The sequence below is a fragment of the Corticium candelabrum genome, chromosome 9, assembly GCF_963422355.1.
Source record: "Corticium candelabrum chromosome 9, ooCorCand1.1, whole genome shotgun sequence".
Taxonomy (NCBI): domain Eukaryota; kingdom Metazoa; phylum Porifera; class Homoscleromorpha; order Homosclerophorida; family Plakinidae; genus Corticium; species Corticium candelabrum.
In genome coordinates this window covers 7,092,796-7,110,493 of record NC_085093.1, presented here as the reverse complement: position 1 = coordinate 7,110,493, position 17,698 = coordinate 7,092,796, and the positions used below count along the sequence as shown (strand labels likewise).

Sequence of the window (17,698 nt, the reverse complement as noted above, 5' to 3'; positions counted from 1 at the left end):
AAGGGGAGTGAAGTAAGATGTCAAATCTGGCTTCTGCTGCAGACAAATAATATTTGCCGTCAATTGCCGTAGGGTCTCACCTATTGCAATGGATCTAACATCACAATTTCCTTTAGGAAGAGCGATCAACCTTGAAGCTGTAAACAGGGGAGCTATGTTGCCAGGTAGGAGACCTTTGCAATGTGTCAACATGCTCCAAACAGGAGATCACAGGTGAGAATATTTTTTAGTAGTAGACGTAGGTGCCCATACCTCCAGCCTGAAGGACCAGCTCCTGCTCTCCTTGGTGATCTCTTAAGAGTCTCCAAGAAAACAGACATTTAATGTCTATCTGGGGAGTGTCTACTGTGGTAAGATGTGGTGCTTCTGATTGAAAAGGATGTTTTTAGCCTTCAACTTTTCCGCCGTGTCAAGTGATGGTGGTGTCAAACCAGCACTGGTAAGGATTCTGAGACAATTCCCTGCACTTGACAGATTTCAGAGCAGCTCTGCACTTTTCCTCTTGAATTTGCGTGGCTGGCGAACTGACTTTCCGAGGCTCCATGTTTGATCTGCACTGTACATATGACTGCAAATTCAACAATTCCCCGCACTTGACAGACTTCAGAGCAGCTCTGCACTTTTCCTCTTGAATTTGCGTGGATGATGAACTGACTTTCCGAGGCTCCATGTTTGATCTGCACTGTACATATGACTGCAAATTCAACAATTGTGTCCAATGAAAATGTAGAAAACGCCGGTGGATAACTTTTATGTCTCACAAGCTGGATTTCCCTCTTGGGTGTGGTTTCACGATCATATGAGGAAGCAACGAAAGCAGTTTCCAACCACCCTCGTTTTCCGGTTCCTATTCAATTTTATGCAGATGAATTACACAACAGTCATGGAAAGTCGATCGAAGAGCAGTTGGTACGTTCTGGACAGAGCGCACAGGAGTAGAATGCAAAATGACATCAATGGGTATTGAATCTACACAACTCCAGGCCTCTTGCTGGGCACTCATTCCCATTAACCTCAATAGCCTGGGATCAACAAACAGAGAGCTGCGAAGCCCGAAAACAACCGTCGATGTTCTCATCGATTTGTGTGGGAGTGGCTTCAGCAACTGTTGAAGATGAAGGTAACGACGTGAGAGACGCTGCATTTAGATGTGTGCTGATTTAGATGAAAGAACCATTGATGACATGTAGGGCACTGAACAAGACTATTTTCTCTCGCAAAATCAGCGGAACACTCGTCCAGGTTATGAGATGAACAAAAGTGAGCCAAAACTCTCCGAAATGAACGTTCGTACTTGCAATTCGGAGCAGGACAATTCACAACATCCATATCAATGAAATGTTTCAGAAAATCAATGAATAAGAGCAAGATGAAAAATTCAAACACATGAAGGGACATGCAGGGACAGACAGACAGACAGACAGACACACTGTACAGCCCTCCAGACGGCTGGTTTCTGTAGATTTTTAGTTTCCTAAAAAATATATGCGATTGGGACAGTAGGCTTAGTTGTGTTGTATGTAGATTTCAAAGTTGAAAATATATTTATTAACAGACAGACAGCCAGACCTGAGGAGAGAGTTGATCAAGGAGATCCTCTGGGTCCTGTTGTTTTGCCACGGCCATTCATCCAGTCTTAACTAAGATTCCGAAATCTCACTCTCAAGTATGTGCACTAACCTACCTGGAGGATGTATTTTGCTAAGGAGTAAAATCTGTTTTGGCTGCATTTCATGACTTGAAGGAGCTTCTCAGCCATCAATCTGGTCATAGCAGACAAAAAGTCTGGGATATTCTCTCCATCATCCTTGACTGCTGTTAAAGGGTTTGATGAATTCCTGTGTCTTGTGAGGGTGCACTCTTCCTTGGTTCTCCAATTGGTTCGATGTCATTTGTTACGTCCTCTTGGGCCACCGTAGCCCAGTCAAAGCTCTCACTGTGCGATCAGCTTACCAAATTGGATAATGTTCAGAGTGCAATGCTATTATTATGATGCTGTTACGTCCCCAACCTTGACCATTTGGCCCGTACAGTCCATCCTGATTTGCTTGCTCGTGCCTCTATAATCCATGACTTTAGGAGAAAGGAAACCTTTTCTTACCTCTTAGGTTATGACATGGTTGATGACAGAATTTGGCATCAGACTTCTTTACATATCAGAATAGGTGGTTTCAGAATAATTCCTTTACTATCAGTGAGACAACCAGCTTTTGTTGCATCCTGGGCCAACGCTCTTACAAAGCTGCTATTTCGATTCCCTGTTTTATGACCTATCGTCGAAAGTCTCTTGTAGCTCTTCAACCTCTTCAATCAGTAAGGCCATAGCATGGTCTGCCCCTCCAGGGAAGCATATCTCTGACTACCTACCTGCCATGTGCTGGAAAAGTTCAACAAAGGCTATCCTCTGTCACTGCTTCGTCCAACGCTTAATATCTACTCAAAAATGCCCCCACTGCCAGAGATGCAGCCCGTCTACGCTCAACAACAGGTAAGAGCGCTAGGGCTTGGCTTAATGCTATCCCTACATCGAAAGTGTTCGCACTCCATTCCTGCAAATTTCGCTTGGCGTCCTTCCTACATTCGGGTTTGCATAGCCTCTCCAGCTGGACAACGACCTGCAATTGTGCAGCTCTTATAGATGACAGTGGATACCATTTGCTGACCTATAAGACTGGTGGCGGGCCGGTATGGTCTCACAAGTCCATCTTGGCTGTCTAGTCTGATTGTTTTTGTGGGCTGCATATCCACCACCACAGGCAGCCAAGGAGTCGTTATACAACTACAGACAACAGCCGGACATCATATTTATTGACTCGGACATTGAAAACAACTTTGTCCTAGATATCTCTCTCGCCCACCCATGGAGTAGTGACATCTTTCCATCATCTGCTGATGTTAGTGGTGCAGCTGCAGAGAGAAGACCAGACAGGAAGAAAATGAAATACAGCAAATAGCAATTACCAGGTGGCATAATTGCCACTGTAACCCCACTGGTAATGAAGCATTTTGTAGCTTGGGAATCGATGAGTGGAAGCTCCTGTGCAAATTATCAAAGAAGTCATCTGACAAAGTGAAACGACTGAACGATGCGAAGTTTATCAACTTGAGGTCTAAACGGTTTCTGTTCAGCTCCAGAAGTGTAATGTTAGAGTCATCTCTAAAAAGCTATCTTCGCTGTCTGAAGGCAACAGATGTGACCTCTTTGCCACCTAATACTTCAGCCACTAGCTGGTACTGGAGGCTAGGCTTTGCTTGTACACTGCAGCTTATAAGTGTAGTCTTCACTTTGTTTTACACGAGTTTCAATTTCAGCTTAGTTTAGTTGATGAACACTAATAGTACTGTAGTTGGACAGTACATAGTACCCTGCATTGCAAAATATATCATAGATAAAAGTTCAAATATATGTGACAGACAGACAGACAGACAGACAGACAGAAAATAGATACAGTATATAATGGACTTTCGTATCTATAGCTTGTAATAGTTCATATGTATGAAATATAAAGATTTGACAGACAGACAAACAGACAAACAGACACACAGACAGACAGACAGACAGACAGACAGACAGACAGACAGACAGACAGACAGACAGAGACATAATATATTCTCATACATATTCTACTGGTAGAAATGGTAGGGTTTTTAAAAGCAAACCAGTCCTTGCAAACAACAAAGTCATAGATTAACTAATGGACTTGGCCTTGAGACAGACAGACAGACAGACAGAGAGACAGACTGTTTTCCTCATAGTTTTCCAGCTCTGGAGAGCTTGATTAATGGAGTCCTGTGTCCTAAGGATGTAACTGTCGGTGGTTCGATTGCTCATGAATTGCAGCTTTCTTTACCAGTAAATAAGGCTTTGGAAGATCTCCTTATCAATCCTAAAAAGTTGCAACACAAACTATCTCAAGAATATTTCAAACAAATGGTATTTTCAATTCAAGACAATTCTCAGTCTTGTCACGAGACTGCTCGTTTCAAATCACTGCAAGGTAAATGAGCTGGGGCCTGGCTGGATTCTATTCCAACCTCAACAAAGTTTGCGCTGAATGCTGCCGACTTCTGTCTTACAACTCGTTTGAGGTTGGGGTGTGACATGCCCCTTGCTGCAGCTCTTGATAGTTGTGAGTGCGGTCAATCGCTGGGTAGTAAAGGATATCACTTGCTAACATGTAAACACGGAGGTGGACCTATCTGGACACACGATTCCAGTGTAAACGTGTGGGCAAATTGTTTGAGTGATCTCCACATTACTCACAAAACGAAGCCTAGGGCCCTATATGACGGTAACCATTGTCTACCAAATATTGTGTATTTCAACCCTCAATCTGGCACTGATGTTGAATTGGATATTTCGCTTGCCCATCCTTGGAATGGTGACATCCTATCACTCGCTTCCAAGGAAAATGGTGCAGCTGCAGCTAGAAGACAGCAGAAAGTGACAAAATATGGTCAGCAGTTTGACATTCTTGGGAATTCTTCAACATGTATACCTGTTGTGTTTGAACACTTTGGTCGTTGGGGTGGAAGAGCTCAGAGTCTATTACGTGATCTATCAACCCTTTCAGTCAACAAAGATGGACAGAACAACAGCACTGACTTCATTGTATACTGGCGGCGCTGCATTTCCGTTGCATTGCAACAATGTAATGCAAGAGTAATTACTAGAAAACTTTGAAACTTGCTCAGTGTAACTCATGTAATTTTGAGTCTTACTCGTTTCAGTTGTTTAGGCGTTAGCAGTTAGTTTTAGCGTAGGACCTGTGGGCTTGCTTGTTTGTTTTACAGTTTAGTGTGAGTGTACTAGTTTCAATGTATGAAATATATATATATGTACCAAGGCAGACAGACAGACAGACAGACACAAACAGAGAGACACAAACAGAGAGACAAACAGAAAGATTATTTTATTGTTACAGATCCTCTACTTGTACAAATCCTAAACTTCTATAATGAACCAGTCATCCACAGCGAAATACTTTAAAACATTAGTGGACTTGGATCTGTACATTAAAGTCAAAAAGCTTGTCCATGTCATTCTTTGTTTCTAAAACTCGACAAGTTTTTGAGGATTACTTTTGCGTTGCATCTTTGAAGAATCAAAGAGAACCGTTTCCTCCAAAAAGTTTTGAATTGTTCTGCACTACGAACGGGGTCTTCCTCAATACGGCTGCACTGTTTTGAGAGTGTGTAAGAAGACATCGGCTTGCAGGCCCCATCTACCAAAGTGCTCAAACACTAGTGGGATACACTTTGATGACGTCTCTCCTGGTAGAATTTCTCCTGTATACTTAAAGGCCTTCTTCTCTTCTCTTGTGTGCGCAGCAAACCCATCCTCCCTGCTAGATCGTTTTAGAATGCCTTAACTCCATGGGTGTGCCAATAATATGTCAACATCTAGATTTTGTCCTGATTCTGCATCAAAGAATGTAATGTCTGGGCAATCCTCAGTGTTGACGTATAGATTTCTTGGTTCTTTCTCATGTGGGATATGTAGGTCACTCATGCATTCACTCCAACCATGGAGAATAGAGGTATGGGCCCAAACAAGACCACCTCCATCCAAACGTGGTATCCTTGAAGGTCTATAACTCAACCACAATCGCATACATTCGCCCATTCAGTGAATGGCAGAGGCAATCCCAGTCTTAGATAAGATGCAATGGAAAACTCGTTTGCTTTAAGTGTGTGCTTACCATAAGACGGTATTACTTCTAGCCATGATCCTGCGCCTTTTCCCTGCAAAGATCGTAACTTTTCTGCATCTCTATCAGAGGGGACATGGGCGAGCAGGTCACCAACTTCACTGCTGGCAATCAGACAGACAGATAGACAGACAGATAGAATGAAGTCATCGCAAGGTAAAAGTGCAGGAGCGTGGCTCTTGAGAGTACCATCATCATCATGCCATGCATTATCTCCAAACGATTTCCGCTTGGCATTCTTGATGAGACTGCACTGCCAAATGCCTTTGGCGTCTGGTCAGTGTGACTGTGGGAAAGTATTAGACTCAGATGGATACCACCTACTAACATGTAAGTCTGGGGGCGGCCCGGTAATCAGCCACAACAACATGGTTTCGGCATGGTCAGACTGTTTGAGTCAACTTCAATTACATCATGTAAAAGAACCCAGAGGAAGGTATGTCAATTCTGAAGACAGATCAGACATAGTCAAATTTGATTCGGCATCGGGGTGGATCTTGAATTGGATATGCTCTAGAGCATCCCTGGAGTAATGGCATAGAAGTTCTATCAGCTAAAACTTGGAGAGCAGTGGCAACCAGAAGAAAAAATCTGAAGATAAAAAATACGACCAGGAGCTTTTGCCTGGAGGTTTTCAACCAACATTGTGCCTATAGTCTTCAAACACTTTGGCTGTTGGGGAGAGAAAGCTGAAGACTATTTGAAGAAACTGCCACAGCTATCAAGAGATGAAGACAAAAAGCCAAATGCATCAACCTTCAAGACATACTGGAGATCGGTGTTTTCTGTGTGTCTACAACGATCAAATGCTAGAGTAATTGAGAGAAAAATAAAGATTGTTTCAAGAAACAGCCACACAAACATAACTAGTTGTAGGTAGAACCAAGCCCTATTGGCTTGTGTAGTATTTGGTTGCTTTGCTTAGATGGTGTATAATAGTCCAATGTTTGAAAATATATGTATTGACAGACAGACAGACAGACAAGGACACACAGTCAGACAAACAGACGACAGACTGTCTGCTACTGGAGGAAACGTATAGCTGTATTGTGCAGAAAGCTAATGCTGGAGTGATACTAGGAAAATTGAAGAGAATAACAGGAGGTCAGGGAGATGAGGTCATGGGTAAAGATTCGGATGTACAATGTAGCATGCACTAGTTAGTTAATTACATACAGTTTAGATGTAGTTTATAGTAGTCAATTAAAACTCTTTGCATTTGATGTAAATGGCATAGGTGGTTTTAGCCTTTTTAAGTTTGAGGCAGAGACAAGGATTAGAGTATATTTAGTGTTGTAATTGTGCTTAAAACGTATTGAAATAATTGAAGACAGACAGACAGATGGGATTGTCAAAAATAGTCTTCCAAGTCCTTGGGCCTTGAAAATATGTTTAGGAAATGTATTAGACTGTTGAGAACACTATTAGCGATCTGTAATTTGCGTTTCATTGTAATAGCTGTGATTTATGAAAAATAAGCCACCATTGACAGACAGACAAACAGACAGACAGACAGCGTGCTAGCCTATTTGGATGACATCTTTCGTTGAGTCCATGTAGCAGACAAAGTTCTCTCAGGTTTTGCAGATCTGACCTCATCTCTGTCTAGTGTTAGTCTCATCGTTCAGGAAAAGAAGTGTGAAATATACATATCGTCAGTCTGACTCTTCATATCAGTCAATTGCTGTCTCCAATTCCATCCAAGTCACATAAAAAACATACCAAGATTCTCGGAACTCCAGTGGAATCATGCTCATCTTACATCATACAATCATGCTCATAATATGCCTATTAAGAAAGATCATTATGTGACCAGAGGACAGTCAGAGTGCTCTGTTACTTCTCAGGTACTGTCAGGTTCCCAGAATTAACACTGGCCAAAACAGTCGCTCCTAGACAATTCCTTCAAGCTGCAGGAATTCATGACAACCATACATGAGCATCATTTCAACAGCTATTTGGAGGCTTAGTCACAGAAGATGCAAACTGGCATCAAGCTGTTTTGCCTATCAGGAATGGTGGTTTCAGTTTAACATCTGCAGTCACAACAGCTCCTTTTGCTTCCTCGCAAGTTGAACTCATATAATGTTTACATTACCTCAGCATTTTCCAGATGAAAGAGGCAATCACCAATTTCCCACTCAGCAATCAACCTGCTGGTTCTACGAACTGTAGAGCTATCTTCCTGCAGATGAATCTTTGCCAGAAGTGGTCATGATCATGTCAAGTTGCAGCACAGGCTCACAGAATACAATCAAACATCCAAAGTAAAAGAATTTATTAATCATCTCAGTACATCTAGAGATAGATCTCGCTCTCAATCACTTGCACTATCTTCCAACGAATTCAATTTGGCAACACTGATCAGGTTGGGCTGCAAGATATCATAATCCACAGGACGATATGATTGTGGCAGAGATTTACACCAAGAATGCTACTACCTGGTCACATGCAAAACTGGAGGGTCCTATCCGAATACACAATGTCATCAAGCAAGTCTGGTGGGAGTGTTTGACTGAACTAAACTTCCAACACAGCAAAGAACCAACTCATCGATACCTCAACAACGACAACAGACCAGACATTGCTGTTATCAATCCCCAAACTGGTCATGACATAGAACTAGACATTTCTCTAGCCCATCCCTGGTGCACTGACTTGCTAGGATCAGCTGCTAGCATAGCACTGCAGATACTGCTGCCTCAAGAAAAGAGGGAGAAAAAGAGATTAAATACAGCCAAGAGCTTCTATTAAACCATCTTTCGTTCCCTTAGTTTTTGAACAGCTTGGTTGCTGGGAGATATAAGCCACCAACTATCTGAAAAACTGGCCAAGTGGTCAAGAGATGATGAGAAAAAGAAAAACCAGGGTCTTGAAAGTGGAGATATCTCATCTCCATTCAATTGCAGGGAAACATTGCTAAAGTTACAGCAGATAAGATCTATAGCATTCATAGAATGAACACTACTGATGCTTGCACTGTTGCACCATTGCCTAATTATTAACTCATTGTATGTGTAGTTTCGTGTACATAGCTGTTGAAAATGAATACATGTGTTAAACAGAGAGACAGATATTTATTGTATGGTAGTATCAATGTTGAAAATAAGACAGACAGACAGACAGACAGACAGACAGACCGACCGACCGACAGACAAAAAGTCAAAGACTGAACAATATGCATAAATAATGCAAAGCATTGTTGGGGCAAGCCTCAGTGACAACAGACAGACCCGAGACACAGTGATTTGTCATCGTGGAGAACATCTACGTATAGGTATAGCACTAAGGTAAATTTCTTTGTAGTTTGTAGTTCCAGCCTGTTTACATGTATTCTGGTAGTAGTCCCGTTGTGAACATCTTCCTCTCTTGTCTTGATGTGTCAGCTAAGAACACTGTATGTATGTCGAAATTTGAAGTAGACATGCACAAACCGATTCGTACACCTCCGTAACGCAGAACACAAACCACATTGTGGTGTGTATTCTCATACTGTTCGTAGATACCCTAGCAAAGAAATTTACCTGTAAACTCAGCCGCTTCAAATCGTTACAAGTAGTTCATTTACAGCCGGATGTGGACACGTGCATTTGGATATTGCATTGCAGAGAACATGCACGTACAGATAGAGCGCTATCGTAAATTTCTTTGTAAAAGCGATGTGTTCTCACATTTAGTTGCCTTTTTGGCCGCAGTCATCAAGCCATCTCTAAAAGCTAACGAGCCTGTTTGCACATTCTCTTATTAGTCCTGTGAGACTGGCGCGCAGCAACCTGGAGAACCATACAGCTATTACATGCACTTACAACTGCATTGTGACATCACAAACTATCATGTCTGTGATTGGTTCAAAATCAACGTTATTTCTGGCCGTCGTAGTGTATGTACCATCACACACATCTCAACACAGTACAGTACACATAGAAAGGGTCTTGCCAAGGCTCGCCCCAATTATTATACATAGGAAGAATCTCGCCATTAATTGGGGTGAGCCAGCCTTGGCGAGACCCTTCCTATGTGTACAGTACTGCAGTGTTGAGATGTGTGCGATGGTACGTATGACCGGCCGGAAATGACATTGATTTTGAGCCAATCACAGACATGATCGTTTGTGATGTCATAATGCAAATAAGTGTAATAGCTGTACGTGGCTTTTTAGTTTGCTGTGTGCCAATCCCATGGGACTAATAAAAGTATGAGCAAACATGCTCGAGCTCCTACAGATATGACTTGACAATTGTGGCCAAAAATGCAACTAGATGTGAGAATACGTCGCTCTTTCAAAGAAATTTACATTAGCGCTCTATCTGTACGTGTATGTTCCCCCCTCCCCCTTGATGTCAAAACGTGTGCGTCCGTGTCCAGCTGTGACTATGAACTGTACTCGTCGAGCTTGATTTGAACGGACAAACTTACACTGGTAAATTCCTTTGCTTAGAGTATACACAAATGGTGCGAGCAATCATACCACAAAGTGATTTGCGTACGAGTTGTGGAGGTTTAATTAAGAATCGGTTTGTGTCTACTTCAAATTTCTACATACACATGTACATTGTTCTTAGCTGATACATCAGAGAGGAAGATAGTTTAAATTATCATCAGAATCAACTGATTGCACGCATGCTGAGAGCCATTCCCACAAGACTAATAAGACTACGTGCAAATAAGCTCAAGCTTCTGATAGCTTGACGACTGCAGCCAAAAATGTAATAACACGCCGCTCTTACAAAAAAATTTACGTTATGACAAATCATTGTGTTTCATGTCTGTTCTCACCGAGGCTTGCACCAACAATGCTTTGCATTTTAACCAGTAGTGTGCTTTACTGTACAGCCCTATATAGGGCTGGTTTCTGTAGGTTTTTAGTTTGTTAGTGGTTATAAGCGATTGGGACAGTAGACTTGCTTAGTTGTGTTGTGTAGATTTCAATGTTGAAAATATATGTGTAGACAGACAGACAGACAGACAGCCAGATTATTATATTGAACTCTTACTCTACTAATAACAATCGCTACCTTACGTATGCATAACAATAATAGTCAATGAACAAAATGTTGAACGTCTTTATCGTATAGAAAGTCATCAAAATTGCACTTAGACAACTTTGACAACTTTTTACAAAATTACACGATAGTTGCAAGACTTTACAACTACAGACAGTTGCTTTCTCCATCTATCTCTAAAGTCTGTTTTGCTGCTCTTCCATTTGCATTTTTTAAAATTTTTGAGATCTTATCGAGATAGTTTTCAGCCATAGGGCCCCAAAATACAGACAAACAGACAGACAGACAGACAAACAGACTGAGACAGACAGACAGACAGACAGACAAACAGACTAAGACAGACAGACAAACAGACTGAGACAGACAGACAGACAGAAAGACAAACATAAGCCCCAATATCAGTATATCAACAAGAGACCATATCAGAAATCAGGTTTGCGACCCAAACTCTGAGATGCATTGCAATTTTCAAGTAGGGTGCCTGGACATATTGTATGTTTTTTAGCAGACACTGAGGAACAGCCTCCAAAAAAGAGGAAAAGAAAGAAGCAAAGTATAAGAAAGAGCTTCTTCCAGAAGGAGCACTACTACGTTGTACTGTAACACCATCAGTAATTTCCCATGGTCTTGGAGCATTTTGGTCATCTAGGAATATATGAAAAGTGAATGTATCCTTAGTAGGTTGACATCTATCTCTAGAGAACAAAGACAGACATAAGGTTTCTTTGTCTTACTCTATAATGTCGTGGCGCTCAATCAAGATCTGAAAATATTCTGCTAATTTCTTCTGCATCATTGCCAGTCTCATCCATGCCCGTCCTCTCCCCAGTCCAGTCCTATTCATTGACATACAATCAGTGGATTGTCGAGTACCGGTGTTACAGTGATATGTGTTTCCCCGGGTTACAAGTTTCCCTGCACATATATCCCTAGTGTTTTGTGTGTCACCGCACACATATATCACTGGATTGTCTACATCAAAGGTACGGCAAGAGCGCATGCTCCTGTAGTGTATGACACTTAATTAGATTAGACCTAGCTGGCATGGTATGTAGTAATTAGACATAACACTGTTTGGTTAGTACGTTAGTGAGCGTTGTAGAGTGTGTAATAACAAGTGAGTCTCTAACTAATCAAGCCTGTGTCCACCGATCAAACACAAAATTGGCGACGAGGATGGCGAAGAGCCACACAAAGTATGAACATTCGGAACCACTCCAACCAGGTGACAAGATTGATGAATATCACCAACGTTTGCTGCTCTATTGTACCGCCAACAACATCGTCGACGCGAACAAAATGAAAGCAATATTCCTCACGACAGTCGGAGAAACAACGTACTCAATATTATCGAACCTCGTTAGTCCAGCTAAACCACAAGATAAGATCCTCAACCAACTCATCACATTGCTGAAGAATCATTACGAACCGAGGAAGACAGTTATTGCCGAAAGGTTCAAATGTTATAAGAGACAGCAGAAAGAGGGAGAATCAATTGCAAATTACCTTGCAGAATTGTGCCACTTAGCAAAAGATTGCGAATTCGCGGACAGCCTGAACACAGCATTACGCGATCAATTGGTGTGCGGTCTCCAGCATGAAGGCCTACAGCAGAAGGTCCTAGCAAAACGAGACCTGACATTGGAAAAGGCACTGTCGCTAACTCAAGCGCACGAAACCGCAAGACATGAACTGAAATTGTTGCGAGGAGAACCGCAATCAAGTCGACAAACGTACAAAGCAGCAGAGACAATGTTTACCGTGCAAGCATCCGGAGGTAGGCGGTTCACTCCCAGGGATAGCAGAGCTAAAGAGCGTGTTTGCCATCGTTGTGATGGACGCAATCACGACTCTGAAAAGTGTTGGTACAAGAGCGCCACTTGCCAGGTTTGCAACGTTAGAGGTCATATCGCCAAATCTTGCAGGAAACGGAAGCAATCTGGCCAGAAGTATCAAGCGAGTTATGGCTCGAAATTTCAGAATGGCAAGCAAGCAACGAAGTCGACAAAATCCAGACACCAAACGAACCAAGTCAAAGAAGACGACGAGGTAAGTATAATATATACTCTGACAGACAAACAGAGCTCACCCAAAGTCATTGTGGAAGTTGCAGGGGCGTTAGTGACAATGGATGTCAATACTGGGGCATCTATGACTGTGATACCTGCGTACATATACAAACGTTTTCTGACTCACGTGAAGTTACAGAAGAGTAGAGTCAAACTTCAGACATACTCCGGAGAACCACTGACGGTAAGGGGGGAAGCTTACGTTCCAATCTGTTACGGCAACCAGACCGCACGTGAGAAAATGGTAGTTGTTGAAGTTCAAAACAAACCAGCAGTCTTGGAGCAAAACTGGCTTTCACAGATCCGACTGGATTGGCACATGTTATTTAGGATTGACAGACCGACTAGCCTGAGGAAGACGCTGGGTACCGATTATACTAAGAGATACCCCCAATTGTTTGAGAAGGAAATTGGAGCACTGAACGGATACGAAGCACGCATTACACTAAGACAGGATGCAGTGCCAAAGTTCCTTAGACCGCGACCGGTACCCTACGCCCTACACAGTAAAGTAGACGAAGAACTGGACCGTTTGCAACAGGAGGGAATAATTCGACAAATTAACAGAAGCGAGTGGGCATCACCTATTGTAATTGTAAGGAAGGCTGACGGGTCAATACGGGTATGTGGTGACTACAAAGTTAGTGTGAACCCTTACCTAGAGACGGAATGCTACCCAATGCCTAATCCGCAAGACCTGTTTTCAACCCTAGCAGGGGGAAGAGTCTTTACTCGTTTGGACATGACACAGGCATACCAACAAATAAAGATTAGCCCAGACTCTCAGGCATACTTGACGATCAATACTAGCAAGGGACTCTTTGTGTATACAAGGATGCCGTTTGGAATCACATCTGCACCTGCTATTTGGCAAAAGGCCATGAATGAAATTTTAGCAGGCATTCCAGGATGCATATGCTACTTAAATGACATACTGGTAGTAGAAGGTAGCCAGGAGGAACATGACCAGCGGTTAGACATCGTGTTGGACCGACTGAGTAAGAGAGGTATTCGACTAAAAGAAGAGAAGTGCACATTCAACACTTCCGAAGTGGAGTATTTGGGGCACCTAATTAGCGAGAAGGGGCTCAGACCATTGGAGAGTAAGTATCGAGCAATTAGAGAGGCTCCCCAACCACAGAATGTAACTCAATTAAAGTCATACTTGGGTTTACTCAACTACTATGGTCGATTTTTACCGAATATCTCAACTACCCTCCAACCTTTGTACAAACTACTCCAGAAGTCTACGCCATGGATTTGGAAGAAATCACAACAAGAAGCTTTTGAAAAAGCAAAGAGAAACTATTGAATTCAAGCTGCCTAACGCATTACAATTTGGAAAAACCCATTACGACTCAAGTGTGATGCCTCGCCAGAAGGAATTGGGGCTTGTTTAACGCACGTTATGCCAGATGGAACTGAACAACCAATTGTATTCACATCCAGAACATTGTCTTCAACTGAAAGAGGTTATGCACAGTTCGAAAAGGAAGCCTTAGCTCTTATCAACGGTGTATGACAGTTCCACAAGTATTTGATCGGACGTAAATTTACACTAGTGACAGACCATAGACCTTTACTTAAAATATTAGGACCGAAACAAGGGATCCCGACTTTGGCAGCTGCTAGATTGCAGCGTTGGGCAATAGTACTGAGTGCGTATGACTACGATTTAGAGTTTACTCCCTGAATGAACAATCAAGAAGCGGACATGCTGTCCAGACTTCCACTGCCTGTGGAAGCAATCGATCCTAACAAAATTATGTACCATATAAATTACTTGGACACTTTGCCAGTTACAGCAGACCAAGTGAAACAAGCCACGGCCAAGGATCCTATCCTTAGCAGAGTATTGAAGTATACTCTAGAGGGATAGCCAACCAATGGGTCGCCTGAACTACACAGTTATGCCAAGAGGTCAACCGAGTTATCTATTACCGAGGGATGTCTAATATATGGAGGAAGAGTAGTGATTCCATATTCACTACAAAACAAGTATTGTCTGAACTACACACAGGACATATAGGAATGGTGCGAATGAAGGCGACGGCTAGAAGTTTTGTGTGGTGGCCTGCCTTGGACAGAGATGTTGAGAGCATAGTCAGATCATGTTCCACGTGTCAGGAACAACGGAATAAACCTGCAATTTCAACGCCAACTCATCCTTGGATATACCCGGAAGGTCCTTGGGAACGTGTCCACGCAGACTTTGCGGAGTACGGAGGAAGACACTACTTATTATTAGTAGATGCGTTTTCAAAGTGGCCAGAGGTCCATGAATTACACAAGAATACTACTGCTTGCCAGACAGTAGAATGTATGAGAAGAACATTTGCAACTCATGGAATACCATATTGTATGGTAACTGACAATGGACATCAATTCCTATCGGAGAAGTTTAGTAAATTCATGCGCTCAAATGGCATCCACCATCAACGTACCCCACCATATCACCCATCCACGAATGGACAGGTGGAGAGGATGGTACAGGAATTAAAGAAGAGCTTAAAGTCTAAGCCATCGGAGCGAACACGGAGTCACCAAGTGTCATTGTTCTTACTTCATTATTGGACTACCCCACACGGGACGACTGGAAAGACTCCGGCTGAGTTGCTGATGAAACGTTCTCTTAGGACGAGGCTGAGTCTGTTGAAACCGGAAGCTGGGAAAAGGATACGAGATCATCAAAGAGAAGAATTTAACCAGGCTACAACCAATGTAAGAGAAGTGGGTCCAGGAGACACTGTTTCTGTCTGGAATCCAAGAAGGGATGGTCGAAGCAAATGGCTCGCAGGAAGAGTGACACAACGACTGGGACCAACATCTTATTTGGTAACTCGAGAGAACAGACAGCTACCTCTCAGGTATCGAAAAAACTAAAGGGAGAGGAGTGTAGTGTATGACACTTAATTAGATTAGACCTAGTTGGCATGGTATGTAGTAATTAGACATAGCACTGTTTGGTTAGTACGTTAGTGTTAGTGAGCCTTGTAGAGTGCGTAATAACAAGTGAGTCTCTAACTAATCGAGCCTGTGTCCACCGAGCAAACACAAAAGCTCCAACCATTCAAAATTTAATTTTTAAGTTTTTCAGATAATTGGAAGATATTTTAATTAATTTTTTTCCTGTAATAGCTTTATTTAATTAATAGTCTAAATTCACGTAGCAATGCCGGAATTCATTGGAAAAACAGCACTAGGTGTGTTTACCTACTGTATGTAGTACAGTACACTTATCACCGTCATTGTTTGTCGTCCGTCCAGTGATATGTGTGCGGGGACACACAAAACACTAGGGATATGTGTGCGGGGAAACTTTAACTCGGGGAAACACATATCACTGTAACACCGGTCTAAAACGGCAATAAACAACAAGTACGCTCACTTCACTCCAGGTAAGTTCCTTGCACTCTGCACCAGTTCAGCGCATTCAGTCGACACTTTCTCCAAACACTCGGCAACACCCCAAAAGTCTTTCTTCATCCCAATAACAGGAATTGGTATATTTCTTTTGCCTACATGTGAAACGTCCATTGAAAATCGGCGTGATCAGTACACCAACAGTTCTATGGGTCTAGAACCGCTGCTGGGTCTCTCGTGACTTACCTTTCAGCCCATGTCTCATAACATGCTCCAAGACCACGAAAAACTGTCTAAGAGGGCCATGTGAATCGTCTAAAGTTCTGCCTGTCTTCATAGACGACTCTAGTAGACCTTTAATGGCAAGCTTTGCCATGTTGAGAAGGTTCGTACGTTCTACATCATGCTGCGATAGAGATATTTTTGATGGTGCTGTACCGGCAGCCATGAGCAAAATGTATAGTCCGTCAGCCAACGTCCCGTAGGGCCTCGCTTTTATTTCTAGCGCGCCGGCGCGCCGGTCCGTACCCCGCATCTAGCTCCACGTGCTCCGCCACGACGAAATAGGCATTTTATTGCAATACATACGATTAAGACACTTTCGCGTTCCCTGCAAGTGGAACAAAAAGCACGTGCCAAAACACGCGGAGAGCGCGCGAGGAGGAGAACTGTGTACGAGTCTAAAATTAGCATTACCGCTGATGCTAGCTAACGTCAAAGCCACACCAGAATCGGCAGTGACAGTAAATGTAAGGTTACTGTACTGTACTGTACAACTTGTCAAACCACTTGCTAGAGTATTCTCCTGTTTAGATTCTGGCTAATCTATGTTGATCTGTCTTGAAAAGAATTGTCTGATGTAATACACTACGCATGTCTATATCAAAGCAACAAATTAGACTACTGAACGTGTCTAGTACAGTATATTCAGGTAGTGACTGTGCAACAATTAGTCAGCTAATCAATTAATTTAATTAATAACTATCTATTAATAATAAACTGCAATTACATGCCTTTATAATTATTGGAAAATTTATGGTCGTGTGATAGTGATGTTTTGATAATAATTAATACTATGAGCAATTATTAGACAAAGTGACAAACAATACAAGACGTTTCTTGACACCGGACGAATAGGTTATAGTAGACTCCAAAATGCTATTATCAGTGGCAATTACTTCTGGTAACTCTAGGTCTGGACCTGACTCTTCACAAATTGTGTTGTCATCATCATCATGGTCTTCAAGAGTTTTTCCAATCTATTCCTCGTTCTATCTACAGTTTGATTTCTTCTTGCATCTGACGTCGGGATCACTCTCATGACATCCAGACTGGAGATCACTACAGTTTACACACTGGCATCCAGGATCACAATGATGTCCCTTCTTTGCACATTGACTACGTTTCATCCCGCATCATGTCTTGCTTGCACATCCTTGACTTAGCCATGCAACTCTCTCTTCAATAAAGGCAATATGCTCAGGACTTCCCCAAACTACTCTCAACTGACCTGACAAACTTAGATCACTGACAACAATCTCGTGCAAGTTGG

General features: G+C 42.4%; 1 protein-coding gene across 1 annotated transcript; it reads right to left on the bottom strand.

Annotated features, from left to right (window-relative positions):
- Window positions 1-8,461: 8,461 nt before the first annotated feature.
- LOC134184754 (protein RUFY3-like) lies at window positions 8,462-16,611 on the bottom strand. The gene is made up of 4 exons (XM_062652498.1): window positions 16,393-16,611; window positions 16,172-16,301; window positions 11,449-11,550; window positions 8,462-8,630 (listed from the first exon to the last, which is right to left on the bottom strand). The coding sequence occupies exons 1-4, from the start codon at window positions 16,592-16,594 to the stop codon at window positions 8,462-8,464; spliced, it is 603 nt and encodes a 200-aa protein (XP_062508482.1). The 5' UTR covers window positions 16,595-16,611.
- Between the last annotated feature and the right edge of the window lie 1,087 nt (window positions 16,612-17,698).

Coding starts and splice junctions, on each gene's coding strand:
- LOC134184754 (XM_062652498.1), bottom strand. CDS start 16,594: ATGGCTGCCGGTACAGCACCATCAAAAATATCTCTATCGCAGCATGAT. Junction 16,302..16,392: donor TATGAGACATGGGCTGAAAG/GTAAGTCACGAG, acceptor TTTCACATGTAG/GCAAAAGAAATATACCAATT. Junction 11,551..16,171: donor AGGAACTTACCTGGAGTGAA/GTGAGCGTACTT, acceptor GTCAATGAATAG/GACTGGACTGGGGAGAGGAC.